The sequence below is a fragment of the Corvus hawaiiensis genome, chromosome 6, assembly GCF_020740725.1.
Source record: "Corvus hawaiiensis isolate bCorHaw1 chromosome 6, bCorHaw1.pri.cur, whole genome shotgun sequence".
Lineage (NCBI taxonomy): Eukaryota > Metazoa > Chordata > Aves > Passeriformes > Corvidae > Corvus > Corvus hawaiiensis.
In genome coordinates, this window is record NC_063218.1 from 54,321,816 (window position 1) to 54,349,083 (window position 27,268).

General features: G+C 65.1%; 2 protein-coding genes across 5 annotated transcripts; one reads left to right on the top strand and one right to left on the bottom strand.

Moving 5' to 3' along the window:
* Positions 1 to 22: 22 nt before the first annotated feature.
* Positions 23 to 8,766, top strand: PLEKHG3 (pleckstrin homology and RhoGEF domain containing G3). Of its 3 annotated transcripts, XM_048306335.1 has the most exons (17): positions 1,658 to 2,059; positions 2,686 to 2,999; positions 3,088 to 3,188; positions 3,285 to 3,354; positions 3,438 to 3,484; positions 3,572 to 3,722; positions 3,915 to 4,049; positions 4,153 to 4,335; positions 4,500 to 4,592; positions 4,676 to 4,762; positions 4,875 to 4,908; positions 4,990 to 5,097; positions 5,260 to 5,334; positions 5,425 to 5,463; positions 5,577 to 5,584; positions 5,669 to 5,851; positions 6,097 to 8,766. In XM_048306335.1, exons 1-17 carry the CDS (start codon positions 1,906 to 1,908, stop codon positions 7,735 to 7,737), a joined length of 3,423 nt encoding a protein of 1,140 aa, XP_048162292.1. In that variant the 5' UTR covers positions 1,658 to 1,905; the 3' UTR covers positions 7,738 to 8,766. The 3 variants fall into 3 exon arrangements, with proteins under 3 accessions (XP_048162294.1, XP_048162292.1, XP_048162291.1); XM_048306337.1 differs by lacking the exon at positions 1,658 to 2,059 and adding an exon at positions 23 to 127 and having other exon boundaries at positions 5,260 to 5,463; XM_048306334.1 differs by having other exon boundaries at positions 1,669 to 2,059; positions 5,260 to 5,463.
* Positions 8,240 to 26,892, bottom strand: SPTB (spectrin beta, erythrocytic). Of its 2 annotated transcripts, XM_048306332.1 has the most exons (36): positions 26,720 to 26,892; positions 23,136 to 23,333; positions 22,910 to 23,061; positions 22,560 to 22,733; positions 22,359 to 22,450; positions 22,196 to 22,276; positions 21,988 to 22,103; positions 21,681 to 21,793; positions 21,414 to 21,601; positions 21,215 to 21,332; positions 20,704 to 20,862; positions 20,318 to 20,620; positions 20,020 to 20,170; positions 19,061 to 19,928; positions 18,841 to 18,978; positions 17,994 to 18,753; positions 17,699 to 17,901; positions 17,525 to 17,615; positions 17,299 to 17,445; positions 16,496 to 16,759; positions 16,148 to 16,363; positions 15,972 to 16,061; positions 15,599 to 15,874; positions 15,124 to 15,254; positions 14,670 to 14,874; positions 14,214 to 14,588; positions 13,826 to 14,070; positions 13,609 to 13,747; positions 13,451 to 13,535; positions 13,159 to 13,355; positions 12,965 to 13,074; positions 12,613 to 12,691; positions 9,991 to 10,160; positions 9,739 to 9,912; positions 9,625 to 9,667; positions 8,240 to 9,124 (listed from the first exon to the last, which is right to left on the bottom strand). In XM_048306332.1, the coding sequence occupies exons 2-36, from the start codon at positions 23,281 to 23,283 to the stop codon at positions 8,948 to 8,950; spliced, it is 6,978 nt and encodes a 2,325-aa protein (XP_048162289.1). In that variant the 5' UTR covers positions 23,284 to 23,333; positions 26,720 to 26,892; the 3' UTR covers positions 8,240 to 8,947. The 2 variants fall into 2 exon arrangements, with proteins under 2 accessions (XP_048162289.1, XP_048162290.1); XM_048306333.1 differs by lacking the exons at positions 8,240 to 9,124; positions 9,625 to 9,667; positions 9,739 to 9,912; positions 9,991 to 10,160; positions 26,720 to 26,892 and adding an exon at positions 11,884 to 12,239 and having other exon boundaries at positions 23,136 to 23,378.
* Positions 26,893 to 27,268: the final 376 nt, after the last annotated feature.

Consider the following 27,268-nt stretch of genomic DNA (forward strand, 5'->3'; position numbering starts at 1 on the left):
GGTAGTCCCCGTTCCCGGAGCCGGGCGGGGCGGCCGCTGTCCCCGCCCCAGGGCGCTCCCGCCGCTTCCTGCGGGCACGGCCGGGACGGGGCGGGACGGGACGGGGCGGCGGCGGTAGCGGAGCGCGGTGAGTCCGGCCCGGGCGGGAACGGGGCACGGCCGTGGGGTCCGCGGGACGGGAGCCGGGGATCCCCGCCGGGCGGGAGAGGGCGGTCCCGAGGGTCCCCGGCAGCGGGGGTCTCCCGGTGGGGCGGGATCTCCGTTGCATCCCGGTGAAGCGGGAGCCGAGGGTCCCGGTGGAGTGGGAGTCGTTTCACCCCGGTGGAGTGGGATCCCTGGGTCCCGATGGGGCGGGAGCCGTTGCATTCCCGCGCGGCAGGATCCGTGGGTCCCGGTGGAGCAGGATCCGTGGGTCCTGGTGGGGCAGGAGCCGTTGCATCCCGGTGGAGCAGGATCCACGGGCCCTGGTTAGGCAGGATTCGTGGGTCCAGGGATGCCCGGAGTGGGGCCGGAGCTGGGGGTCCTCACGAGGTGGGAGCTGTGCATCCTGGGGTCCCCGAGGGGCAGGAGACAGCAGGACCTGGGGGTGCTGGGAGACCCCCGGGACAGGCACCCAGAGAAACTAGGGGTGGTTCTCAGGCCGAGCCGGGGGAGCAGGACAGGCTCTGGCATGTGGGGTGACCCTGGACAGGGGTCCCAGTGGGAGGTGGGGGTGTCCTGCGCCCCTCCTTCGGGATTAGGCGGCGCGACGCCATGGGCGCCGGGCACTAAGAGGCTTTGTCAGCCCCGCGGGTCGGTGCCACCTTGTCCCGGGAATGCCGTGACACGGGGACCCCCGTAGTGCCGAGCTCCCCGAGTCCCCGCGGGCGGGAGCGCCGGCGCCCAGCCCGTGCCCGCCGGGCAGCGGCGGTGCCAGCCGGGGCCGGGAGCGACGGCTGCGGCAGCTGCGCTGGAGCCGGCGGCGACCTCCACGCTCCCAAGGCCGCTGGGATTCTGGAAAATGCCTGGAAATGGTGAACCGCCTGCCCTTATATGGCTCCGGCGGGCTGGCGCGCCGCGGCCCCTCTCCCGGCGTGCCATGCCGTGCCGTGCCGGGATCCTGGGAAAACGCCGTGGGCTGTGCCTCGCGCCCCAGCTCCCGCGCTGGAATGTGCAGCGGGGCCGGCGATCCCACGGTGGGGAGAAGATCCCACGGTGGGGAGAAAATCCCACCTCCCTCCCGCCGGCACCGGCGGCTCGGCACAACAAACCCGGCCCCTGCCTCAGTTTCCCCCACCGGGGAGTTTTGGCGACCCACCAGAGCCCCCTGTTCGGCACTCCAGTGGGATCGCCCGTCCTCTGTGGCAGGGTTGGGGAGGGTCGGGGCGGTGAAGGTCAGAGCTAATCCCACCCGGAGCAGGCGGGAGCCAGAGGGCTCTGGGCGGCCGCGTGCCCACCGAGGTGGCACTGGGGGGGGGTAAGAGGATCAACCCCCCCGATCACCGGGGCGGGATGACGGTGGCCGAGGGGCCGAGGCGAGTGGCCGCGGTCCCAGTGACGTGGGACCGGCGCCGTAATCCCGGTGCTCTGAGCGGATTAGGGTGGCCAGGAGTGGCCTTCGGGGACGAGCTGCGGTAGCCACAAATCCCCGCCCGGGTGTTAGGTGGGGGAGCCTAACGGCGGGTGCCACCTGGGGATCTCCTCTTGTCCCCCCAGCAGGGTGGGATCGGGGTTGGACGCTGCCGGGAAGGATGCTCGGAGTCTGCTGTCTCCGGTGTCACCGGCTGGGTGCCCGCCCAGGGGTTGAGGTGACCCTGGGACCGGGTGCCCTATGCCTGTAGGGCTGAGGAATTTGGGGGTTGGGGGAGCTGCTCCCCAAATCACCCAGATCCGGGGTGCCCAGGAGGTGCCCCACGGCAGGGTCAGATGTGCCAGCACCCGGAGTCCCGGGCTGTGGCACCACTGGGGACATGGGGCTGGACCCCACTTAGGAGGCACCGCGGTGGCTTTTTGGGGGGCTCCTGGCGTGCTCGGGGAAGCCCCGGGGAGGGCGGCGGCTGGATGGCGGCCACGCGGCACGGTGGGTGTGGGGAAGCGCCGGCGGGAACCGGCCTGACCGGTTGGGTGCCGGCACCGGGGGTGCCGGGGGGCTCAGGCGGCCACGCCGCCGGCGCAGCACGTGGCCCAGCTCAAGGTCACTGTCCCCAGGGCCACCCGCCGCGGTGACCGGGCTCAGTGGCCTCGACACTCCCACACGCTTTGCCACTTGCCGCTGTTTTCTGGGTGTCCCAACCGTGTTTGTGGCACTGAGCGGTTTCGGTGGCACGGGAGGATCCCGGTGGCACCGGTGGTCCGGAAGGGCGAGCCGGCGCTGAGCTCACCTGGAAGGTGTCCCGCGGGCGCGGCGGTGACGCACGGCCCCGGTGGGTGGGGGCGGAGGCGCTCGTCCCACCTGGTCCCAGCACGGTCCCCGGGTCTGGGATGAGGAGGGGGGGGGCTGAACTCCCAAATCTCGGCATTGGTGGGCTGTGCTGAGACCCCATTGTGCTGTATCCAGGGATTTTTGGGGGTTGGGGGATGCTGGCAACCCTTGGCATAGAGGGTTTAGCCATCAGGGCTCTTCATCAGGGTGACCCCCCTTGGTGCCACACACCACCCACATTTGGGGGGGTCTCCGCATCCCCTAACCCACCATTCTCCTGCCAGAGCCGCTCTGTGCCCCGCCGGTGCCAGGGGATGCTGGGATGCCAGTGCCCGTGTGCCCAGAGCGCCCTGCCCTGAGCCCAGAGCCCAGCTGTGCCATGGAGGATCCGCCCAGCACCGGGACCGAGGTGTGGGCCGAGGGGCTCCATAACGCCAACAACAACGCGTCCCCGGGGGGGTGGCCGGGTGCCCGTGGTGGGCACCCCCTGGCAGCTTTTGGGGGTCCCGGGGCCAAGCCCAGCTACCTGGACCGCGTGGTGCAGGAGATCGTGGAGTCAGAGCGCACCTATGCCCGTGATCTGCGCAGCATCGTGGAGGTGGGTGCCAGGGGCCACACAGGGGGACACCCCTTGGGCACAGCTTGGGATCTGGGGGTGAAATGGTGCCACTGTGGGTGCTCGGCAGGGTTACCTGGGCAAGATCATCGACGCAGAGGAGCCAGTGCTGCGGCCGGAGCAGGTCAGCGCGCTCTTCGGGAACATCGAGGACATCTACGAGCTCAGCAGGTGGGGGAGCAGGCGCCACTGGGAGGTGACAGGGGTGTGACCCTGTCCCGTGGGTGTGTGGGGGGCTGTGGTCACCCTGTCCCCTCTGCCCCCCAGCACTCTCCTGCAAAACCTGGAGAGCTGTGCCAGTGACCCCGTGGCTGTGGCTGTGTGCTTCGTCACCCGGGTAAGGGCTCAGGGAGCACTGTGGGGGCACCAGGGACAACGTGTGGTCATACCAGGCTCTCACCGTGTTCCCCTTACCTGCAGAGCCAGGAATTTGCCATCTACACCCAGTACTGCAACAACTACCCCAGGTGGGTGGGGCGCACAGCTGGGTGAGCAGGGAGGTGGGCAGGGGGCACATGGGTGGGCAGGGGTCTGAGCCCCCTCCCTGCCCGCAGCTCGGTGGCGGCACTGACCGAGTGCATGAGGAGCAAGGTCCAGGCGCGGTTCCTGCGGGAATGCCAGGAGCGGCTGCGCCACGCGCTACCCCTTGGGGCCTACCTGCTCAAGCCGGTCCAGAGGATCCTCAAGTACCACCTGCTGCTCCAGGTGAGCACCTGGCACCTGGCACAGCACGGTGTGGGCACACGGCACAGCCTGGGGTAACACAGGGAGAAGCCATGGGCATCTGGGACAACCTGGGTGCCTGGGGTGGCACAGGGACACGGCTTGTGTGCCTAGAGCACTCCAGGCACCTGGCACAGCATATTTCCGTGCCTTGATGCCACGTGCTGTGCCCAGGAGATCGCGAGGCACTTTGAGCACAAGGCGGGGGATGACTACGAGCTGGTGCTGGAGGCCATTGACACCATGACCTGCGTGGCCTGGTACATCAATGACATGAAGCGCAAGCATGAGCACGCCATCCGCCAGCAGGTGGGCACTGGGGGGACACCACGGGGGTGGTGGGTGGCACCAGGTGGCACGAGATGGGCACTGTGGCAGGGATGCCGACGCACCTGTCCCCGTGTCTGTGCAGGAAATCCAGTCACTGCTGCTGGGCTGGAAGGGGCCGGACCTGACGACCTACGGGGAGCTGGTGCTGGAGGGCACATTTCGGGCACAGCGGGTGCGCCATGACCGTGCCCTCTTCCTCTTCGACAAGGCTCTGCTCATCACCAAGCGCCGTGGCGACCACTACGTCTACAAGAGCCACATCCCGGTGCGGGATAACGATGGGAGACTGGGAGGGTGACAAGGGTGGGGAGCCCACGGAGTGCCAGGGACTCCGGTGGATGCCAGGGATGGAGGAGCAGGGTGGGTGCCAGGGACCCCAGTGGGTGCTGGGGTGGGAAATTCCAGGGATGCTGATGCCTCTTCCGGCAGTGCTCCTCGCTGATGCTGATTGAGAGCACGCGGGACTCACTGTGCTTCAGTCTGGCGCACTACAAGCATGGCAAGCAGCAGCACAGCCTGCAGGTAGGGGGGCATGGGGCAGGGGGTACCCTGGGGACTCCCTGGGCCCCCCTGCCCAACCCCACCGCCCTCCCTGTGCCCCCTAGGCCAAGACTGTGGAGGAGAAACGCGTGTGGACTCACCACATCAAGCGGCTCATCCTGGAGAATCACCATGCCACCATCCCCCAAAAGGTGAGGGTGGTGGGGTGGGCACCTCAGTGACACCAGGGACACCCCAGCACAGTGAGGGGGGAGAGCTGTACCCCACCTTTGCTTCATTTCTCTCCATCCTCCCTCCACCCAGGCTAAGGAAGCCATCCTGGAGATGGACCTGTTCTGTAAGTGTCACCGATGCTCTACCCCTCTCTGCCCTCCTCTGTCCCCCCTATTTTCCCTGGTGTCACCCCCTGTCCCCACAGACCCCCCGCGCCTGCCTCGCTGCAGCCCCGAGCGCCTGAAGAAGAGCTGGTCCTGTCAGCCCCTGGCTGATGCTGCCTCCGAGCCACTCCAGGAACGCCGGCAGTCTGGTGAGAGCCGTGTGTCACCAGTGTTCCTGCTGTTGCACGTGTTCCCACCACTCCACCCCACCACTACCCCTTCCCCAGGGCCAAGCTGTGGCTGGGTGACACCAATGCCCGCAGGGAGGGTGGACCTGGGTGCTGATGGTGTCCCTGTCCCTGTCCCCACAGAGCCCTTCCAGCACCAGGGGCACACGGAGACGCTGCTGGAGCGGCTGCAGGGACACGGAGGGCGCAGGCAGTCGGGTGTGGACGGTGGACGGGATCAGGGGGCTCGGGGTGCTGATGAGATGGGGGACACGGGAGTGATGCCAGTGTCACCTCCCCTCCCCCCAGAGCCCACCAAGCACAACCTATGGCACTTGGGCAAGCAAGGTGAGCTGGCATCATGGCATCGGTGTGGCAGGCAGAGGGGTGGCTGGGGACCTTGGGGGGAATTCTGGGTGCTCCCCCCACTAATCTCTGCTTTTCTCTATCCCGGCTGGCAGGGCTGAAGGTAAGGCTGGGTGTGGTGGGTTGGGGTGCCCAGTGCCTCCAGCCCTGGCACGGGGCGCTGAGCCCGGCGCTCGCCCCCACACAGAACACCAGCAGCGACGGGGTGCTCCTGGAAGTGGGGGAGCCTCCCCAGCACCCCAGAGCCTGGGCCGCGGCTGAGGGCATGGTGGCAGAGGGAGAGGAGGAGGAAGAGGAGGCTTTGGGCAAGGAGTGCCAGGAGGAGCTGCCAGGGGCCGGGGATCTGCTGTTGGAGCCCCAGGAGGAGCAGGTACCCACACCAGCCCTTCAAACCCCAGGGAGGGCATGCAGAGCACCCCAAATCGCTTCTGGGGCACTCCCACATAACTCCTGGGGTACCCCACATCACTACCAGGACATCCCACACCAGTCCAGGGCATCCCATGTTGCTCTCACGGCACCTCCCAGGGCCCCATGGCTTGGCTGGGATTTATTGTGCTCAGAGCACCTGGGTGCCCCCGCAGCTCATGACACCCCATATTTGCTCTTGCCCAGGCCGGGGGACACCCATGGGTGCTGGAGGCACCCAAGCGGCCAAGCAGCTGGGGGCCGGGGAGCTGTGAGAAGGTCAGTGCAACCCCCCGGCCCTCACCCGGAGGTGCCCAGGGACCCAGCACCCAGCCCCCTAACAGCAGCGCTGGGGAGCACCCCAAGGTCCTGGGGGCTCCCAAATCCCCGTCCCTGGTGGGGACCCTGGCACTGCCCAGTGGGGATGGAGAACCAGAGCGTGCTGCAGAGGATTTGCAGGTGCTGAGCAGCGAAGAGGAGGAGGAGGAGGAGGAGGGAGAAGGAGCAGCCAGCATCCTGCCACCCTCAGTGCTGGACCAGGCCAGCGTCATCGCTGAGCGGTTTGGTGGCGGCAGCAGCTTGTCCCGAAGGAGCAGCCTGGCCCTGGAGGGGCCCCTGGGACGCACCCCCAGCCACGGCGGCAGCACCCTCAGCCTGGACGGGGGCCCCCCAGTAGAATCCGGGGAGCCTGGGGGGCCCCGCAGCGCCATCCCCTCGCCTGAGCCCTTCACCAGAGCCCGCCGGGAATCGCTGCTCTCCAACCGGGACCGCCTGCTCCTCGACAAGATCAAGAGCTACTACGGCCATGCCGAGCACCATGACGCCGGTTTCGGGGTGCGCCGCCGCGAGAGCCTCTCCTTCATCCCCAAGGGGCTGGTGCGGAGCTCCGTGTGCCGCCTCAATGGGCTCCCGCGGCCCCCCGAGAGCCCTGAGCCCCCTGCCCAGCCCGAGGCACCAGAGACGTGCCAGGAGAATGGGGCGCGGCCCCCCGAGAGCCCTGAGCCCCCTGCCCAGCCCGAGGCACCAGAGACGTGCCAGGAGAATGGGGCGCAGCCCCCCGAGCCGCTGCTCATCCTGGAGGAGGATGATGTGGGCACCGCGGCGTCACCCCCGGGGCCACCCCCGCAGCTGCTGCTGACGCCCCCTCACCTGGGCACCAAGGTGTACCAGCTGGCACGGCAGTACAGCCTCCGCATCAAGAGCCGCCGTGCCGGCGCCCGCCGCCCCCCGCTGCCGCCGCAGGAGGACGGGGACCCCCCGCCCAGCACCCCTTCGCTGGTTGTGCCGCGGGACGGGGGCCTGGTGGCGTCCCCGTCCCCGCGTTCCTCCCGCAGCCCCTCGAGCCCCGTGGGCGCCGAACCCTTCGCCTGGCCCGACGTGCGGGAGCTCTGTGCCCGTTTCGGGGCCCCGCGGCCGCCGCCGGTGAGCCGCAGCCGCTCGGCGCCCGAGGGTCCCGGCCGCGGTGGGCGCCCGGCCGGGAAGGAGCGGGGCGGCGGCCGGAGCCGCAGCGCCGAGGCCAACGGGGGCTCCGACAGCCCGAGCCCGGCGCCAGCGCGGTACAGCAGTGACGGGGCGCTGTGGGTGGCGGCGGAAGCCCCCCTGGGCCCCGGGCAGCGGGTGCTGGTGCTGGAGCGGCTGCCGGAGCCCCCGGCCTACGTGCAGATCCGCTCGCCCACCACGCGGGAGAAGATCTGCCTGAAGGCGGTGGTGGAGCGCTGCAAAGCCTACCAGGCGTCCGAGGAGTACCGGCGGCGCTGCCCCGAGCCCCCCGGCACCCCCGAGCCGCCGCGCCATGGCCTCGTCAGGGACCTGCGGCAGAAGTTTCAGACCCTCGATGCTGCCAGCTAGGGGCAGGGACGGGCAGAAGAGGTGCCCTGTGGACCCTCACTGGAAGGACCACCCACGGACCCTCAGGAAGAGGAGCACCCCGTTGACCCCCAACCCTCCTGGGAGAAGGGTCACACCATGGAGAAGGGTCACCCTGGGAGAAGGGGCACCGCATGGACATCCAACTTACCTGGAAAAAGGGGCCCTCATGGCCCCCCTGCTTTGGAAGAAGGAGCCTTGTGGGAACCTCCAGTCTGCCCAGGAGAAGGGGCACTCCCATGGACCCCCAGCCCTCCTGGAAGAAGGAGCACCCCATGGACACCCAGGTTGTCCAGGAGAAGGGGCTCCCCATGGACTCCCACAACCCATCTGTCAGAAAGAGCACCCTGGGGACTCCCAACCTGCTCTGGACAAAGGACACCTCCTGTTCTCTCTGGCCACAGGACATAGGGCACCCCAAGAACTTCCCACTACAAGCACCAGAGGCCCCCACGCCCTGCAGGCACTCAGCACCGCACCCCGCTCGCTTTCACATCTTTATTAGAAAAAAAACCCCAAACTGAACCCAAAGTTCCTCTCTGGTTGCCCACCCCCACCCCCCCCCCAGGGTGTCTCAGCCCGTGTGCAGGATGCAGGGGGCCCCCCCACCCCGGCTGGGGGGGGGGGCACGGGGTGGGTGCCGGAGAGGGGCCCCCATGGGCTGACACTCTTTGGTTGGTGCCCGCGGGGGCTGGGGGGTCCCCCCTCTGCACCCACACGCTTTGGGGGGGGGTTATGGCTTTGGGGGGCACCCAGGCACCCCTCGTGCGGGTGCTGGGGGGTCCATGCACACGTGTGGGGCGCACACCTGTGCCGTGCGTGCAGAGGGGGCCGGGGGTGCACCTGCATGCGGGGACACACGTGTGCAGACGTGTGCGTGCAGGGACACGTGTGGGCACGGGGGGCACACGCCTGGGGGGCACCTGCGGCCGCCTCCGCGCAGGGGTGTGCCTGAAGCGTGTAAATGTATGTATATATATAAATACAAATATATATATATACACCTGTGCACACGGACACGTGTGCTCGTGGCAGGGGGGCTGGGGGGCTCCTGCCCACGCGTGACCCCCGCGTGCCCCCCCAGACCCAGTGGCACCTGTACAGGCACCACACACGCGTGTCCTCACGCATGTGTGGCCCCGCTGGCGTGACGTGGGGTGTCATTCCCCCCCCCTCCCGCCATCCAGGGGGGTTATTTCTTTTTTGGGAAGAAGCTGAAGCGTTTCTCCTTGTCCTTGCGGGGCAGGGGGGCTTCAGGGGGGGCCGGGGGTATGGGCAGGGGGAGGGGAAGGCTCTGTGCCTTCCCACGGCTGCCCCGACACTCCATGATGGCCGTGCTCAGCCCCTGCAGCCAGGCCTGCAGCTCCTCCTGTGGGCATGGGGGGATGGTCAGGGGGGGGTTCCCCTGGCCCCTCAGCAGCATCCCAGCCACCCTCAGGGCCCCCTGGGTGATGCCAGTTGCTCCAGGTCTTCCCCAGGCACTGGGGGAAGATGTCCCCTTGGGCACTGCCAGCCCTTCACCGTGTCCTTATGGCACCCCTGGCTATCCCCTGCCCCTCTGAGCCTTGCTGGCCACTGCTGACCACGTCCCCTGGCCATCCCTGTGTACCTCTGGTCACTGCTGGCCACCACCACATTCCCTGGACATCTACAGCCACCCCATGAACCCCTGGGCACCACTGGTGTACCCCTGGGAACAACCAGCCATGCTTTGTCCCTCTGGACCTCTCTGACCACCCCTGTGTCCCATGGGCACCACTGGCCATCCCATGCCCCCTTGGGCACTGCTGACCACCACCACATCCCCCAGCCACCCTGTGCCTGCTGGGCTCCACCAGCCACCCCATGTCCCCCCAGGCCACCCCTCACCTCATCCTTGCCATGGAACAGCCACTCACTGCCGTTGCTGAGCCTAGGGACAGAGCACAGATACCAGTGCCACGCCTGCCCACCATGCCACCCCGTACGGTGCTGCACCCTCACCTGAGCTTGAAGACGTGTTTCTTCTTCTTGTAGCCCGCGGGCACCTCGCAGCGGGCATCCCACAGCCCCAGGGGCTCCTCACCCTGGCACGGCAGCCCCAGCGCGCGGCTCTTGGCGTCCTTGAAGAAGGCGAGCTGGCCACCCCGCAGGACGCAGTACCGCGTGCTCCACGACCTGCGCCAGCACTGCGTCACCCTGGGGACACCGCCCCACCAGGGACACCGCGCTTGCCGCCGCCGCCGCCGTGCCTACCGGTTGGATGCACGCTTGGTGGCCGCCTCTAGGTCGTGTTTGCGGCCGAGGTAGCCCTCCAGCTGGATACTGCTGACACGGGCAGGCAGCGTGGCCGGCTCCTCTGGCTCCTCCCGTGGTGGCCGTGGGGTTGGTGACACCGGCTCCTCATCACCTGTCCTTGGCACCAGCTGTCGCGAGGCAATGGCGTGGTTACGCCATGGTGTCGCCCACCCACTGCCACTGATGGACCCATGGCAAGTTGTTGTCCCCTCCCATGGTGGCACTGGGCACATGGGTTGCTGTCACCAGTGGGCCATGGACCTCAGTCTGGTGGCCTGGGGGTGGGTCACCCCCAGGTCTCCATACCAGTGACCTCACCAGCTCCGGTATGTGGGAACTGGTGGCTATTGGGAGGACCCTACTGAGTGGCTGGGTGCCAATGTCCCCACCAGTTCCAGTATGTGGGAGCTGGTGACTGCTGAGAGGACCGCACAGCATCCCCATGCCAGATGTGATCTCACAGTGAGTGTCTGCAATCCTGCAGTGAGCCCAGCTCTGGGACCCTCTGTGCAGTGCCAGTGACCCCGCCAGATCCAGTGTGTGGGAACTAATGGTTATTGGGAAGACCCCAGTGAGCATCTGGGACATGGTCCAGCCCTTGGACTCAGTGCAGTGTCAACGTGTGTGTGTGTCAACCTGTCCAGCTCCAATGTGCAGGAATTGGTGGCTACTGGGGGACCCCAGTGAGCAGCTGGGACATGGTCTAGCCCTTGGACCCCCAGATCTTGGTGCCAGTGAGCCCCCCCCAGCTCCAGTATTTGAGAACAGGTAGGTACTGGGAAGACCCCAGGAATCAGCTGGGACCCTCAGCACAGTGCCAGTGAAGCCACCAGCTCCAGTACACAAAAACTGGTGGCTACTGGGAGGACCCCAGTGAGTGGCTGGGACACCAGCCAGCCCTGGCACCCGCCAGTCTCGGTGCCAGTGTCTCCTCAGATTTGGGGTGATGAGGTTGAACCAAGCTAGATGAGCAGTCCTGGGAGCCACCTCAGTGTTGTCACCAGCCCAGGGGACTTGGGGAGGTCCGGTTGAGGAATGTGGTGCCTGACAAAGGGGACACCCATCCAGCTGGGTGCCAGAGGAGGGGCTTGGCCAGGGCCCCTGTCCCCAAGGAGCCAGGAGATGCCCATGTCCCCGAGCAGGCAGAAGTGATCTTGTTGCCAGGTGTGTAGTCAGGGGTCTTGTCCCCAGGCAGGCAAATGTGATCTTCCCAGGGAGGCAGGAGATGTCCCAGATAGAGGGGACTCCTGTCCCCAAAGAGGCGAAAGTGTCAGTGTTCCTGAGCAGGCAAAGAACATCCTGTCCCCAAGGAGCCAGAAGATTCCCATATCCCCAAGAAAGCATCCCCTGTCCCCAAGGAGATGCCCATGTCCCTGAGCTGGCAGAAATGCTCTTGTCCTCAGGTAGGTTCTCAAGGATCCTGTCCCCAGGCAGGGGAAAGTGATCTGGTCCCCAGGGATCCAGAGGATGCCCGTGTTCCCAAGCAGGCTGGCAGTAAGCTGAGAGCACTCCTGTCCCCAAGCAGTTGAAAGTGGCCATGTCCCCAAGTAGCCAGAGAGGGTCCTGTTCCTGAGTAGTCAGAAGATGCCCATGTCCCTGTGCTGGCAGAAATGATCTTGTCCCCAAGAAGCCGGGAGATGCCCATGTCCCCAGGCAGGCAGAAGAGGCAGAAGGGGTTCCTGTCCCCAAGGAGCCAGAGGATGCCCATGTCCCTGAGCAGGCTGGCAGTAAGCAGAGAGGGCTGCTGTCCCCAAGCTGATGAAAGTGGCCATGTCCCCAAGCAGGCAGAAGGACACACTGTCCCTGAGTAGCCAGAAGATCCCCATGTCCCTGATCAGGCATAAATGAGCTTGTTCCCATGTAGGCACTCAAGGATCCTGTCCCTGAGGGGCCAGGAGATGCCCGTGTCCCCAGGCAGGCAGAAGAGGCAGAAGAGGGAGAAGGGGTTCCTGTCCCTAAGCAGGCAGAGTCGCAGCGAGCCATCGTGTCCCTGCGCAGGCAGAGCAGGTGGGAGGAGCAGAGAGCTGGCAGCCAGCACAGGGGCTGGCACACGGTGACAATGCCCTGTGGGCGACGTTGCCTTGCAGGCTGACAATGCTGCAGGGTGTAACGCCCCATACGGTGACTGTGTCTCTTGGGGTGATGATGCTCCACAGGGTGAAAATTCCCCACAGGGTGCCGATGATGTCCCACAGGGTGATAGTGCCCTGCAGGGTGACGATGCCCCGAAGGGTGCTGATGTCCCATACAGCAGTGATGTCCCTTGGGGTGACATGGTGGCCCCAGGGCAGACGCTCCAACTCTGGCCGCTGCACTGATCCCAGACACACGCATACACCATGGGTGCCACCCCCCATGTCACCCCAGGAGTTGGGGCAAAGGGGACCTGCAGCACCCCTCTGCCCGCCCAGCCTTTTTGGGGTAATTCAGCATTTATTCAACACAAGACAAGGACAAGGTGAGGGTTGGGCATGCAGGATCTGTCAGCACAATGAGGTCACGGTCACGGGGGCATGCACGGACATGCAGGGACACTTTTTTGGCTGTCGGGGAAGGTAAAAGCTAAACTCAAGAACTGACCGGCTCTGGTCCATCCGTAGTGGGCAGCGAAGTGTCCTGTGTGCTCACATCCTTCTTCTCCTCCTCCTCTTCCTCCGACCTGCACAGGGAGACAGTCAGTCATCATCCCCATCCCAGACATGATCCCACAGGGGTTGGGCTGGCTGCTGCTCGCCTGTACTCCTGAGGGATGAAAGCCCTGTCAGAGTGAGGCTTGACCTTCATCTCTCCTCTTTATCAGCATCAGTTTATTGCTTGGAAAAGGTAAATTGCTAAAAAGCCCCTTAATGCTAAAAAACATCCTTAATGGTTTGAGAAGAGGGATGTGAAAACTGTGTCCCTGGTCACATGGAATGGTGGTGGCATCCCTTACCCGGCCTCCAGCTCCCCATCCAGATCCAGGCAGTAGTCGGGAGCCTCGGAGTGCGTCGTCCCATCCCGCACCAGCCCCTCACGCAGAGACCGCCCGCCCAGGAGCTCCAGCTGCCGGGGAAGGGGTGAAGGTGTTAAGGGATGGAGGGGACACTGAGGCAGGGCAGCAGAGGCCTCATCCCAAGCCTTCCTCACCGTTGTCAGCTTCCTGAGGGCAGCAATGCGCTCCTCCCAGGTGGCTGAGGACTTCTCAAAAGCCTCGTGCCGCTTCAGCAGCTTCTCCACTGCATCCACCGTCTGCCCGTAGTCACTGCTGGCCAGGTAGGGCTCCTGAGCCATGAGCCATGACTCGGCCACCGAGGCGTCACGGGAGAACTGGCACACCTCCAGCACTGTGGGAGGGACAGGCAGTGCTCAGCCCCTGGACCACCCATTCCACCACACCTGGCACCACCACGCTCCTCCCCAGCATCCCTGGCAGACTCACGCAGCCGCAGCCGCTCCCAGCGCTGCTCCCATGTCTCCATCATGGCTTTCCTCTTGTCCACCAACTCCACCAGCTTCGCCTTGATCTGCAAGGGGCTGCTGTCAGGGGGTGGCCCAGATGGCATCGCCCCCACCACCCCCTATCCCTGATTCCCTCACCTCTGGTGAGTCCTGGTGCTTGCGCTGCAGCAGCTTCTTGCCCAGCTCAATGCAGGTGGTGAAGTTCTTGCCCCGAGCATCCACCTCAGCCTTAATTCCCTGGTGGTATCTCATCAGCAGCTCCACCGAGGAGACATCCCTGGGGACACAGGCACCAGTGTCAGTGGAGCCATCTGTTCCATGTCCCATCCCGGGTGCCCGCTGGGTGCATCCATACCTCGGTTTCTCCTGTGTCTCAATCTGCCGGACGGTGCTCTCCATCCAGGAGAGCAGATCCCGTGCCATGCTGAAGAAGCGGTGTTTGTCAGCCGTGTCCACCAGCCGTGCCCGGCGCCCACTGCACGCTTCCAGCAGCTCCTGCAGCGCTCGGGACACCTCCTGCTCCTGCTTCTGGATTCCAGCTGCCTTCTCCCCGGCATAGGCGGTCTGCAGGCGTGCTGCTGTCTCCCGAAACTGCTGCACCTGCATGGAGAATCACAGAAAGGCTTGGGCTGGGAGGGACCTCAAAGGCCATTGAGCCCAGTGTCCCACCACGAGTAGGGACACCTTCCACAAGACCATGGGGAATGCTGAGTGCTGGCATCCACGCCAGGCTGGAGCCTCACCTGTGCCTCCAGCAGCTGGAGGTCCCTCTCGAAGGCGCTGTGCATCCGGTGGAAAGCTTCCACTGTGCCGGCATCCTCTCCCAGATCCTGGGGCAGCTCCTTGCGCCGAGCAGCGATGAGGGCCAGCAGCTCTCCGCCGTCATAGAAGTACTTGTGGAGGTCGTGGGAGGCAGCGAGGAGCTGCATGCGGGTGTCGATCAGCTCCAGGAGGTCGGCCCAGCTCTCATTCAGCCCATCCTTCCACTCAGCTATGGTGGCCGCCTCGATGTGCCCCGCATCGATGAGGTCCTCAATGGTCAGGTTCACCCGGTCCACGCGCTCCTGCCCCACACTGCCTGTCTCTCGTGCAAACTCCCGAAACTTCTCCCGCAGGAGCTGCATGGAGGGAAGAGAAGAGTCAAGTCGCCTCCCTCAAGCCACCCGCTGTCACTGCCACAACCATCCCATCATCCTCACCATGACATGGTCCAGGTCTTGCCCCATCTCCGGGGAGGAGGCGACCACATCACGCTCGGCAATCCACTGCTCCAGCTCTTCCACCTCCCGCTTCAGCTGGAAGAGGTGTGACATGTTCTCCAGGCGCCGGCGGCGCTCCTCGGCCGCCTCCTTCAGCCCCGCGTAGTGCTTGTCCACCTGGCCCTGCAGCCGGATGATCTGCTCCCTGCGCGGCCCCGGCACACAGACACCCAGTTCTCACCCATGAAACAATGTCCCCAACCCACCCGTGTTGGCATCTGGGGGGTTTGGGGGTGAAGGACCCGCTTTGTGCTCCCCACGTCCCTCTGCGACCACCTCCCTGCCCAAATGGAGCACCTGACAGTGCCAGAGCTCCAGCCGAACCCCCCACCCACACAGTGCTGAGGGCACAGGGTCGCCCTGAGGGACAGGGGACACACGGCGTGGCACCTACCCCTCGGGGTGGCCGGCAGAGAGCAGCTGCTGCGCCCTCCCTGCCAGCTCCTTGATGGTTTGTCCATAGTCCTCGATGGAGCGCAGCTGCCGGACATGTCTCTTCAGCATCATCAAGCAGCTCTCCTCATCCTATGGCATGGAAAACATCGGTGCCATCAGCACCTGGCATGGTAAGGGAACAGGGACTAGGGTCTAGACCCAGTGCCCACCCTACAGGAATGTCCTGGCTCTATCTGATGCCATAGGGAGAAATGGTGAGCTCAGCAGAGCATGGCATGGAATGGGATGAATAGTGTGTAATGGCAGGGGAATGACACATAAGAGCAGGACACACGATGGTGTGTCACATATGGATGATGTTCAATTGCACAGCGTGGCACCACCTGGGTCAACATTGGGCATCCCAGCAAGGCAGGGCCCAGTGCAGCACAGACCCCGCCAAACACGGAGCATCACATGGAATCGCTCCTCACCTTTGGTTTCTCCTCAGGTCCCATGAAAAGCTCCTGCTCGCTAACCCAGGCCTCAGCCTCATCAGCATCCAGGTAGTACTGCTGGGCCTCTCCGGCCTCCTGCAGGCGCTGGTGCCGGGCAGCTGCCTCCTCCTGCAGCGTCTCCCACAGTTCCCGCAGCTCCTGTGCCAGTACCACCAGCTCCGGGCCTGGCTCCTCACCACTCCCCGCTGCCTCTCCCCGGCTGAGCACCTCACCCAGGCGGGGGGCATGGCCTGCCAGCTCCTTCTGCAGTGTCTGCCAGCAGGAGGGAAGTCACAGTGAGAGTCACCCATGGGATGGATCCCAAGGGACCACCCAGAATGGTGGGTGTTGCTGCAGTACCCAGGCTCACCTCGTTCCTCTTGGTCAGGCGCTGCACGCTTGGGAGGTCGGTGCCGTGATCGGTTGACCTCGCCAGGGAAAGCCGCTCCTGCACCCACAGCTGCAGGAAGGAGCACCCAGTGAGCCCCCTACAGCACCCATGGGTAGCCCCAGCCCCCTGGCCCCCGCCACAGCGAGGATACTCACTGTCTCATCCTCCAGATCCCGCCCCAGCTGGTACATGGCCTTGGCAGTCTCCAGCTCCTTCCTCTTCCTCTCCAGTGGCTCCAGCAGCTCAAGGACTCGCTGCCGTAGCATCTGCTCCTGCCTGGTGGCATCTGGCACATCCCCGGCACCAGGGGTGCCCTGCCACCCCAGCTCCTCCAGCTCCTTCATCCACGTTCTCACTTGCTCTTCCAGTCTCTGGCGGGACAAATCCATGTGAGTTAGGGATCAGAGCCGAGATGGAGAACTCCAGTCCCATTTGGGAACAAACCCCATCGCCTCGGGCCTCCTGCCCCTTTCCAAAGGACCCAGTGAGGTGCCAGCACCCACCGTCAACCTCTTCAGCAACAGGTTGGTGGCGGTGAGGTCCTTGACCTTCTCAGCGTGGTGCAGCTCCTCCTGCGCCCGCCCCAGCCAGCTCTCCAGCTCCCCATAGCTCCGGGTGTACAGGGCCGAGCGCTCAGCCTCGAACAGCTGCCGGCCCCTGTCCTCGGCAGCGCTGCGCAGCCCGGCCCAGCGCCGGCGCAGCTCCTCCAGCCGCTGCGTCACCACCGCGCTGTACTGCGGCTTGCGTGTGGCCAGCTCCGTCCCCTCCTGCAGCAACAGCAGAGAGGAGGGTGGTCACTGCGGCATGGGGGCATCCCACCCATGCAGCAGGCTGGGAGCGTTCCAGAGTCATGGAATTGTTAAGGTTGGAAGACACCTCTCAGGTCATCGAGTCCGACCATTCCCCCAGCACTACCAAGGCCACCACTAACCCATGTCCCCAAATGCCACATCCACACAGCTTTTAAACCCCTCCAGGGATGGGGATTCTACCACTGCCATGGGCAGTCTGTGCAAGGGCTGCACAACCCTTTCCCTGAAGAAATTTTCCCTGATATCCAATCCAAACCTTCCCTGATGCAACTTGAGGCCTTTTCCTCTTGTCCTTTCCCTTGCTCCCTGGGAGCAGAGCCCAACCCCCACCTGGCTGCACCCTCCTGTCAGGGAGTTGTAGAGAGCGAGAAGGTTTCTCCCTGAGCCTCCTTTTCTCCAGGCTGAGCCTCCCAGCTCCCTCAACAATTCCTCATGCTCCAGACTCTTCCCCAACACCATTCCCCCTCTCTGGCCATCATGGTGCCAGCACCCACCGCCTCAATCTTCTCCAGCCAGCTCTGGTTGGGTGCCAGCTCAGCCATGAATGCCTGGTGCTTCTGCCACTTGCTGTGGAGACCACGGGTTTCTCCATAGGAGACATCCTGAGCCATCAGCATCTTCTCATCCACCCAGGCGTCAAACTGCAGGGAAGGGGTGTCAGTGCTCAGCAGTGTCAATAGGGACCCCTGGGGGGTGCCACAAGCTGTGCTGCATTCCTACCTCCCGACAGCTCTGCAGGAAGGTCTGTAGGTCGTGGTTGTCCTGCATCAAATCCACTGCTTCCTCCACCTTGTCCATGACAGCTCCATGCCTGGCAGGGGACCATGGATGTGCAGCGTCAGCCCTGCTGCCCATACGCTACCCACCCACTCGCTGGCCCTGTGCCGGACTCACCGCTCCTGGAGAGTTTGGCACTTCTCAGAGATCTTCTCGGCAAAGATGTTCTCCTCAGCCACCAGCTTGGTGCCACCAACTACCACCTCCGGGACCTTCTTGGCATTGCTCTCCACACTGGCACGGAAGTTCTGGAAGCGGTGCAGGGCAGCAGCCGAGCCCTCCAGCGTGGAGGGCAGCTCCAGGTGGGACAGTGTGTACTCCTGAGGGACACAGCAAGGGATCAGCACACAATCACCCGTTTTTGGGGTGCCTGTGAGCCAAGAGACCCAAAGGACATCACTTGAGCACCCACCTGCTTGGTGAGGAGGATCTCTGCCTGCTTGGTGTCGCGAAGGAACTCCTGGAAGTCGCGGCACTGGGTGAGGAAGCGCTTCCGAGCCTCTGCCATCTTGCCCAGGGCAGCCCAGCCATCCTTCATGCCGCTCAGGCGCTGCCGCAGCCCCTCGTACTCGGGGTCCGTCTGGCCCCCCAGCACCCGCTCCCCCGCCTCCACCAAGGCAGTGAAGGCTCCTGCATGCTCCTCGGCGTCGCGCCAGGCAGCTTCGTGCCGCTGCAGCATCTCCTCTGCCTCCCCCAGTGATGCCGGCACCTCATCAACGGCCGCCACGGCTTTCTGAGCGCCAAAGAGCCACGCCTGGAAGTCATCCAGGTCCTGCAGGAAACTCCGGAGCTGCCCAGCTTCCCCTAGGGACGCTGCTCGCTCTGCCAGGGCCGCCTGCAGCTCATCCCAGGCGGACGTGGCCGCCGCCAGCTTCTGGGCCACTTCCACAGCCACCTCAGGCCTCTCCTCGGCCAGGCGCTCAGCTTGGGAGCGCAGGGCAGCCAGGCGGTCCTGGGCCACCGCCAGCTCCCGCTCGATGCCATAGAGCTTGCGCTGGGTGGCCAGGACGCCGGCCAGGTCGCGGCCGAGCTCGGCCGTGGCCTCCACTGCCCGGGCTTTGCTTTGCAGCCATTTCTGGGTCTCCTCAGACTCCAGGTTGTAGTTGAGGAGGCGCAGGGCTGAGCCCACTGCCCGCCGGCGCTCCGACACCAGCTCCTGGAACCGACCCCACCTGTAGGACAGCAGTGGAGGATGGTGGGGAACGCACCGTCACCGCGTCACCCGCTCGCCCTGGCATCACCCACCACCGCCACCACACCTCTCGTTGAGCTGTTCCCGGCACTGCCGGACCTGGGGGCTCCGGGGGTGCCCGCTGGCCAGGAGCCCGTCGGCTGCCTGGTTGACTGCGGCAATCTGGGAAGCCACGGTGGCCATGTCTTGCTCCAGCCCGTCCAACCTGCGGGAATGTCCAGGTTTAGAACAAGCAGCAACTCAGGACAGGGCACGGCAGCACTGCCACGGTGGGGGCTCCTTCCTACCTGCGCTGCGTCACGTCCAGGTCCTCCAGCGCCTGCGGCACCTCCAGCTCTCCCAGCCAGGTCTCCTTGGAGCCCATCCAGAGATGGCAGGCGTCGCTCTCCCCGAAAACGGTGTAGAGGTCCAGGGCGTCCTGCAGCTGGCGGCCGCGGCGCTCAGCCAGCGCGGCTGCCTCGGCGTGCAGCTCCCGCAGGGCCGCCAGCCGGCTCTGCGCCTCGGGGCCGGCGCGCAGCTCCGGCGGGAAGCCCTCGGCCTGCTGCGCCAGCCTGTCCAGCTGCTCCCGGGCGGCCGCCAGCTCGTCCAGCAGCTCCTGGTGCTGCCGCAGCAGGACGAGGGTGCGGGATTCATCCTGGCCCAGCTCCTCGGCGGCCGCCCGCCGGCGGGCATCCTGCAGCCCCTCCGCCAGCTCCTCCACCTCCGCCTGGAACTGGAAGAAGCCCTCGGCTTCCCGCAAGCCGCGCCGTCGGAACGCCGCCAGCTCCTCCAGCTGCGCCCACAGCGCCCGCACGGCCGCCCCCCGCTCCCGCAGCCGCTCGGCCGCCCGGCCTGCGGCTGCCAGCCCCTCGCCCACCGCCAGCGCCTGCTCCAGCCGCCCACCCCGGCTCCGCAGCTCGGCCTCGAAGGCGGCGTGCCGGCGCTGGAGCAGCAGCACGCCCGGCAGGTCCTTCCCGAAGTCCAGGGAGGAGTAGAGCTGCTCCTGCTCCTTGATCCAGCTCTCTGCCTCGTCCAGCTCCCACAGGCAGGTCCAGAGGGAGCGGGATTGCTCCAGCAAGGCTCTCCTCCGCGCCGCCAGTACCTGCAGCTCCCGCCGGCACATCTCCAGGTGGCTCACGCGGTCCCGGATGACTTTGGGGTCGCAGGGACGATAGCCTGGGCAGGGAGCAGGGTGAGTGGTCGTCAGTCCAGTGTCCTGCTTTCCCTTTGCCACGCCAGGGATGCTGGGGTGTCCCGGCACACCTACCCTCAGCGTCGGCAAAGCGGAGGGCAGCAGCGCTGATGGCCCGAGTCTTCTCTGCCTGTACAGCCATGTCAGCCTCCAGCAGACGGTGGGTCTGCAGCAGCTCCTCTGCTTCCAGAAGGTGCTTCCCAGATTCGGGAGATGCCAGCTTCACCTGCAGGAGACCCTCAGCCATTACCCACTGACAACCAAAACTCAGCACCAGCACCCCAACATCTATCTCCCTCCTCAGGGAACTCCCACCAACACCTGGTGGGACAAAGACACCTCACCCGTGTGATACCCAATGCCCACAGCTCACCTTGACCTCATCCATCCAGTCAATGCAATGGAGCATCTCCTGGAAGAGGTGCTGCAGGGTGAGGTTCATTTCCAGGCGCTGGCGTCGGGCAGCCAGCAGCTCCAGGAGGTGCTCCCAGAGCCGCAGGATGTTGTCCTTGCGCCCGTTGATGCGCTGGATGTCGTGGTAGCCCTCCAGCTCCAGCTCCTTGGCCACCGCCTCGATGGCCTGCACTCGCTCCCTGTAGGCAGCTGTGTCCGTCTCAATGGCCTCGTGCTTCTTCTTGGCTGCCTCCACCGCTGCCAAGTCCTGCCCAAAGTTGTCCTGCCCCAGCACAGAGCCCGAAGTGAGGCTCTGGTGGAGCTCCCCAGGGTGAGGGTCCCCAGGGTGGGGGTCCCCGTCCTCACCTGGGCCACCAGGCGCTGGTTCTCGCTCAGCCAGGCCTCCCGCATGGCTGCTTTGCGGTCAAAGCGCCGCGCCAGCTGCTCCAGCTTCTCCTGACGGATCAGCTCGTTGCGCAGCGCCAGCTCCCGCTCATGTTCCGCTTTCTCCAGCTGCTCCCAGGCCTGGGGGAAGGCGGCAGTGGACAGGTGGCACCTGTATCCCACGTTCCCCCACCACTCATGTCTTGTTCTGCGGGCGAACCCCACCAGGACCCCCAGGTGGTGGAAGACAACCTGCTATGGGATGGATCAGTCCTGCCCCAGGATGGATTCAGTGTGTCCTGGAATGGACCTGAACTGCCTCAGGAGATGGACTCAGCCTGGCCCAGGACCCATCCCAGCCTGCCCAAGGACCTGAACTGTTCTTGGATGGACCCAGTCTGCCTCAGGAGAGGAATTAAATTTCCCCCAGAAGATGGACCTGACTTCACTGCAGGAGACAGCCCCCAGCTACTGCAGCAGATGGAGCCCGTACCCGGTTGATGTCGGAGACCAGGCGGCCCTCATGTGGGGTGTAGACACGCTGGTTGTTGGCCCTCATCCGTGACTGGATGGTGAAGAGCAGCACCTCCAGGTTGCCCTTCTCCTGAAACCTGCCCCAGAGAGAGCTCAGCGTTGGGCACCCTTGGGTGCCCCACACCACCAGGCAGGCACGGGGAGCAAGGGGCTCTTACTTGGGGGGCTTCTCCACGGTGCGGTACGTGCTGAAGGCTTGCAGCTGGTGCTGCACCCCAGCCAGCGAGTTGGCGAAGCTGCGGCTGTTGAGGGAGGCAATGGTCTGCTCAATCCAGGTGAGCAGGTCAGATGCCAGCCCCCCATAGCCCTCGATCATCCGCTCTGTCTCCTTGGCGTGCTCGATGACCTGCAGCAGGACCAGGGGTGAGCGTAAGAGGCTGGCACCCCAAGAGAACACCCCTGACCGCCTCAACGCCATTCCCTACCTTGCCCAGGCGCCTTCCCTCCACCTCCAGCACCTTCATCTTGGAGAAGTAGTGGTAGAAGGCCACCACGTAGGTGATGATGGACTTTTCATCAGGGTTCTCCGTGAACACATCTGCCCAGTGTGAGCGAGAGGTGTCACTCCTGACCCAACCTCAACCCACCCCACAGGCCACCATGGCCTCATGAGGTCCCTCCTGTGACCACCCATGCCCTCCTTCCATGTATTGGGAACCTCTCTGTGCTCCATGGAGCCTGGGAATGTCCCAGGGGAAACTGAGGCAGGAGGATTGGCAGCAACTGTCTCACCTTCGGGGTCGAGGAGAGGGGTGATGCCCAGGTGCCGCTCTGCCACACTGAACGCATGCTCTAGGTTGTGCCGGGCATTGGATTTGGTCAGGTTTTGGAAGTCAACCAGCTCAGGCCTAGGGACAGAGGGCATGGGACAGGGGTGACACACCTGTGGGACATCTCTCAGTGCCACTGACACCCTGGGGCCTGCTGCCGTGCCACCTACCTGTGCTTGTGGATTAGGGCATTGAAGGCCAGCCCATCCTTCCAGCTCGAGGTGAAGTTGGTGACATTCACATGGGGGTACCTGTGATGGGGACAGGGTGTCACTGTCACCCTCTGGATACTCCTGGACCCTGATGTGGTGGCATGGGGGTCCCACCACCTACCCTGCTGTCTTCATCTGGCACCAAAGCAGCAGTGCATCCCTGGCAGAGCGTGTCTCCCGGCCCTCCTGTGTCTCCACGATGATGTCCTGGATCTGGGGGCAAAAGGACATTCTAGGATTGGAAAAGCAGTTCCATGGAGGATGGCTCCCACTTGGGAATGAGGTGTGGAGTGGAGGGATGCCCCAAACCACCTGTCCTCACCTGGAAGCGGAGGATGATGGTCCAGATGAGGCCGAGGACAAGACGGTGGTTGCCATCCACAATATCGTGGGAGCCCATGTTCTCCAGGTGCACCCGCTGCTCCTTCAGGAACTGCAGCGCCTTGTCCACGTTCTCCAGGCAGTGGATCCGCATCCGGCCCTTGGTGGGCTTGGGCTGGGGCACGACAGCACTCAGCACCCTCCCCTCCACACCAGGTACCCCAAGCCCTGCCCAGGGACACCCCCATGCCCATGCTGCCACCACAACCCTTGGCCAACACGAAGAGAGATGGTGTGGTGTGGTGTGGCAGGCCACAGGTCCCAGGGTCTCCAGCTGGATGGGATTCCTACCAAAAGCTCTCCTGACAGCACTTCCAGCAGCTTGATGAGCACCCGCCCGTCCCGGAGGTCCATGTAGAGGTCTGAGATGCGGCAGGTGACACGAGCCAGGTGCGAGTTCACCCACTTGGTGAAGGTTTTCTTCTGCACGGCCTCCCGCTCGTCTGCAGGGACAGTAGGAACAGGGTCACTGACAGCGGGGACAACCCAGGTGGGACCGAGGGGACCTGCCACCCACCTGCCAGGGCTTTGATGCGGGAGCGCTCAAAGAGCCGTGCGGAGCTGTTGTCGTTGTCCAGCTCATCGTCGGACGCATCCCAGCGGACATTGATGCGGCTGTACTGCTGCTGCAGCTCCAGCTGCTCGTAGTCGTTGGCTGAGGTCATGGTCCCGGTGTGCCCCGGCCCAGTGGCCGTCGGCTACCGGCAAGGGACCCCTGGGGGACAGCGGGACAGTGAGCATTGGTGCGGCCACAGTGGCTCGCCAGCCCTGCGGCACGTGGGGATTTGCGGCTCAGAGCTGTGGGATAAGCTGCTCAGAGGGATTTAGCCTCGCCCCACCCAGGTGTTGGGGGGGCACCTGGCAGCTGCCCGCTCCAGGACCCCCATGCTGAGCCGTGCCGAGCTGTGCCAGTGGCTATTTACATTGCTGTGTCCCCACCCAGGTCCCTCTGCCCAGCTGAAACCTCAGCCCAAGTCCTCAGGGGTTTCCCCCCAGTCCTTGGATGCCCCCAGGTAAGGAGCTGCTGCTCACCCCCAACCCGACCCCTGTGCCACTCAGGGGCTTCACCAGCACCGGTGGCAGAAAGTGGGTGACAGCTGCTGGCAGGGGGGGGCCACCCACCCCCGGGGATATTTGAGACACAGATAGGACATGGCTGGTATCTAAAAATGCCTCCGAGCAGCTGTCGGTAGCTGCTGGGGCCCTTGAGGGGTGCGAGGAGATGAGTTGGGGCTCCCCACAGCCAGCAGCATGTCCAGGACCCCTACTGCAACCTGGAGTTGCACAGAGCCCTCAGCTGTGGGTGCCAGGGGAAACCCTGTGTGCCCCGAATCCCTGCTGTCCCCATGAACTGTGACAGCCCATGGGCCCCCAGGCCCCCCTCAGACTCCCTGGGCATCCCCCAGGTCCCCCCTTGGCAGGGTTATCAGGGCAGCCCAGGCTGTGCCACACCCCAACTCCACACCCTAATCGGGGCGGCACAGGCAAGGCCTTGGCTTGGACCTGCCAGCACCGGGAGCATGCAAGGATGTGGAGGAGCGTGCAGGAGTGTGGACAGTGCAGCAAGGACATGAGGGAGCACGCCAGAGTGTGCAAGTGTGAGGAAGGGCATGCAGAAGGGTGGCAGAGTGTGTACCTGTGAGCCAGGACATGTGGGGACTTGTCACAGCACCCACATTTGAACGAGGACCTACAGAAGTGTGCCAGAGTGTGCATCTCTGAGCAATGACACACAGGGACATGCCAGAGAGTGCCCAGGTGAACAAGGACAAGTAGAAGTGTGCCAGAGTGTGTATGCCTGAGCAAGGACATGCAGGAACATGCCAGAGTGTGCACATATGACCAAGGACATGCAAGAACACACCAGAGTGTGCATGGGACACATGCAGCAGGCACACGAGTGGGTATAGGGCCATGCAGGTGTGTACCGGAGCAGGCAGGAGGGTGCTGGAACCAGGCCTGCAGCCTCTCATGCCATGACTCTGTGCCTCTGCCAGAGCACCCAGCTCACCCTGGCAGGAAAGCCCTGTGGGAGACCAAATTTGGGGATTTTTGCCCCCAAAGCTTCAGGGACTGCCAGCAGGATGGGTGTGCTAAGTTGTGTCAGGTCTCTGCAGGACACCTCAGTTCTGACTGTCCCTGTCAACACAGCAGTGGGGCCATGGCCTCGAGCATCCAAGGAGGAGAAAGACCAGGAGGAGGAGGAGGAGGAGGAGGAGGAGGAGAAGGAGGAGGAGGAGGGGGAGGAGATGACGCCGAAGGGAGCCACAGCAGGCCCATGGGAGCATGCTGAGCACGGGCGCTCACCCACCCTTTAAATCTCCCTCCACCACACCAGCGCCTTCTGAGCATCCCTCCCTGGCACAGCCACGCCGCCACCAGCACCCGCCACCCGGGAATTGTCATTCCTCCCGCTCAGCGTGCGGAAAGCTGGGAATGCCAGCATGCCGGCCTCGCCGCCAGCATCCTGCGGCCGTGGCCTGGGCAGCGTCGCCTTCCCCGGCCAGCGGCTCGGCACAGTGAATCAGCACTTCCCGGTGAGGGGCTGGCACCGTGCCACCACCACAGTCCCCCCGCTGGGCATGGGGGATGTCCCCCCACACCCCAAGGGCAGCCAGGGCAATGGTTGGCACCTGGCGCCCATGGCACCCTCAAATCCATTCCCTGGCTCATCCCTCACAGCCACAGCATGCTGCCGGAAAGCCCATTTCCAGTGCACAGAAACTCATAAGAATCCCCCAAAACACCCCAAAATTCTGCCCCATCACCACCACCCAGAGCCTGGCATGTCCCTATTGCTCCGCTTCACCAAAACACTTGGATTTGGCATCTCCCCCATGTCCACAAGCAGCCATGCTCCGGTTGGGAAGGGGCAGGAGCCGGGGGGCATCCCCCCAGCCCCCCAACAGTCTCCTGCCTGCCAGGCGCAGGGCCAGGGCCGGGAGCAGATGGTCCCTCTCGGCATGGCCGCGCGGCACAGCACGGGGCGGTTGGGCATGGAAAGGCACGGCACGGCTCCGCTGGCTGCCATGCCCCGCTCCGGCCAGGGCTCCCCGGCCACACTCCCACCCGCCAGGAGAATTTGGGTTTCCCCAGGGCCACATGCCGGCCATGCCAGGACTGTCCCATGTCACCCAAGCCGGTGACACGCACACGTGCTGACACTCTACAGACATTTTTGGCTATAAATAGGCCTCCCCCAAGCACGGTGCCAGCCGAGCCCCGCTCCCTTCTTAGGAGCTGCCCCCCCTGTACCCCAAAATCACCAGCCAGTGCCCCCAAACCATACAATAGCTATAAAATACTCTGTGGGGGGCCATGCTGGCACCAAGCAGGATTTTCTGAGTCTCCTGTGCTTGCCGCTGTCTTCCAGTGCACCCCAATCCCCTGGCTTGGGAGCTGGAGATTTATAAAGGGAAAAGCTGGGAAATCAGGCCTGGGGGACTCCTAGGTTATTGGGGTGAAGGTAAGAATTCCCCCAGCCCAACACCCACCCGTGAGCATCCTCCTGGCACCGGGACAAGGGGGGCCAAGGGCACGGCCCCCTAAAAACCCTTTCCAGTAACTCCAGTTTGCCCAGTTGCTAAAAAGTGGGGGACAAAGTCGGTTGGGTGATGTGTCCCACCAAGACCCTCAGGACTCGGCTTTTCCATCGCGTCCCAACGGTGCTGGGAGCACCAAGGACTGGAGTGGGGAGCCCTCCAGGGGTTGGCACCCCAGGAAAAGTGTTCCCAGGGTGTCTCCACACTGTCCCCGGGCTGTCCCCAGGGTGTCCCTAGAAAGTCATCGCCACTCGCCCGCCCCGTCCTTCCCGAGAGCAGCCCCGAGGGACACGGTGTAACAGCAGATCTCCGGAAAAGGGGGTTCAGGCTCGCCGGAGGGCTCTTCACCACCCCCCAGCAAACTTTCCTCCGTGCCCACCGGCCCCCCCCGGTACCGCGCCCGGTGTTCGGTGCCGCACCCCCCACCCGGTATCCGCGGGGCGGGCAGCGGCTGCCGGTGCCCCCCCCCCGCGTGTCCCCGGGGAGCGGCGCCTCCCGCTGTCCCCCGCTCCCCTCCGTGTTCCCCGGAGCCGCGCATCCCGGTGCCGCGGGGTCTCACCTGCGCGGGGCGGCGGGCGGGCGAGCGGCGGCGGCGGCGGCGGCGGGGCCGGTGCGGGAGCGGGGCGGGGGGAGCGGAGCCGCCCTGCACCGCGATATAAATAACATTATCTGGGCGCGCAGGGACATTCCTACCCGGAGCCGGCGGCGCTGCCCGGCCCCGATAGCCCCGCTCCCCCCGGGAGGGCCGGGCCGAGCCGACCGGGCGGGCGGGGACGGGGATGGGCGCAGGGACGGGGACGGGGACGGGCCGCCCGCCCCGCAATGCAGCACAGCGGCGCCCCCCGGCCGCCAGCGCCACCGACACCGGCAGCACCGGCATCGGCAACATCATTGGCGGCAGCACCGGCGGCAGCACAGGCGGCACCGGCACCTGCAGGGTGCGGAGAGACGCAGCGCCCCGCCGACGCCCGCGGGGGTCCCCGGCCATCCCCCCTGGCGAGCCCACGTGTCCCCCGCTAGCCCTGGATGCCCCCCAGCTAGTCCTGGGTGTACCCCATTAGCCCGGGATGCCTCCCAGCTAGTCCCAGCCATCCCTCAGCTAGCCCTA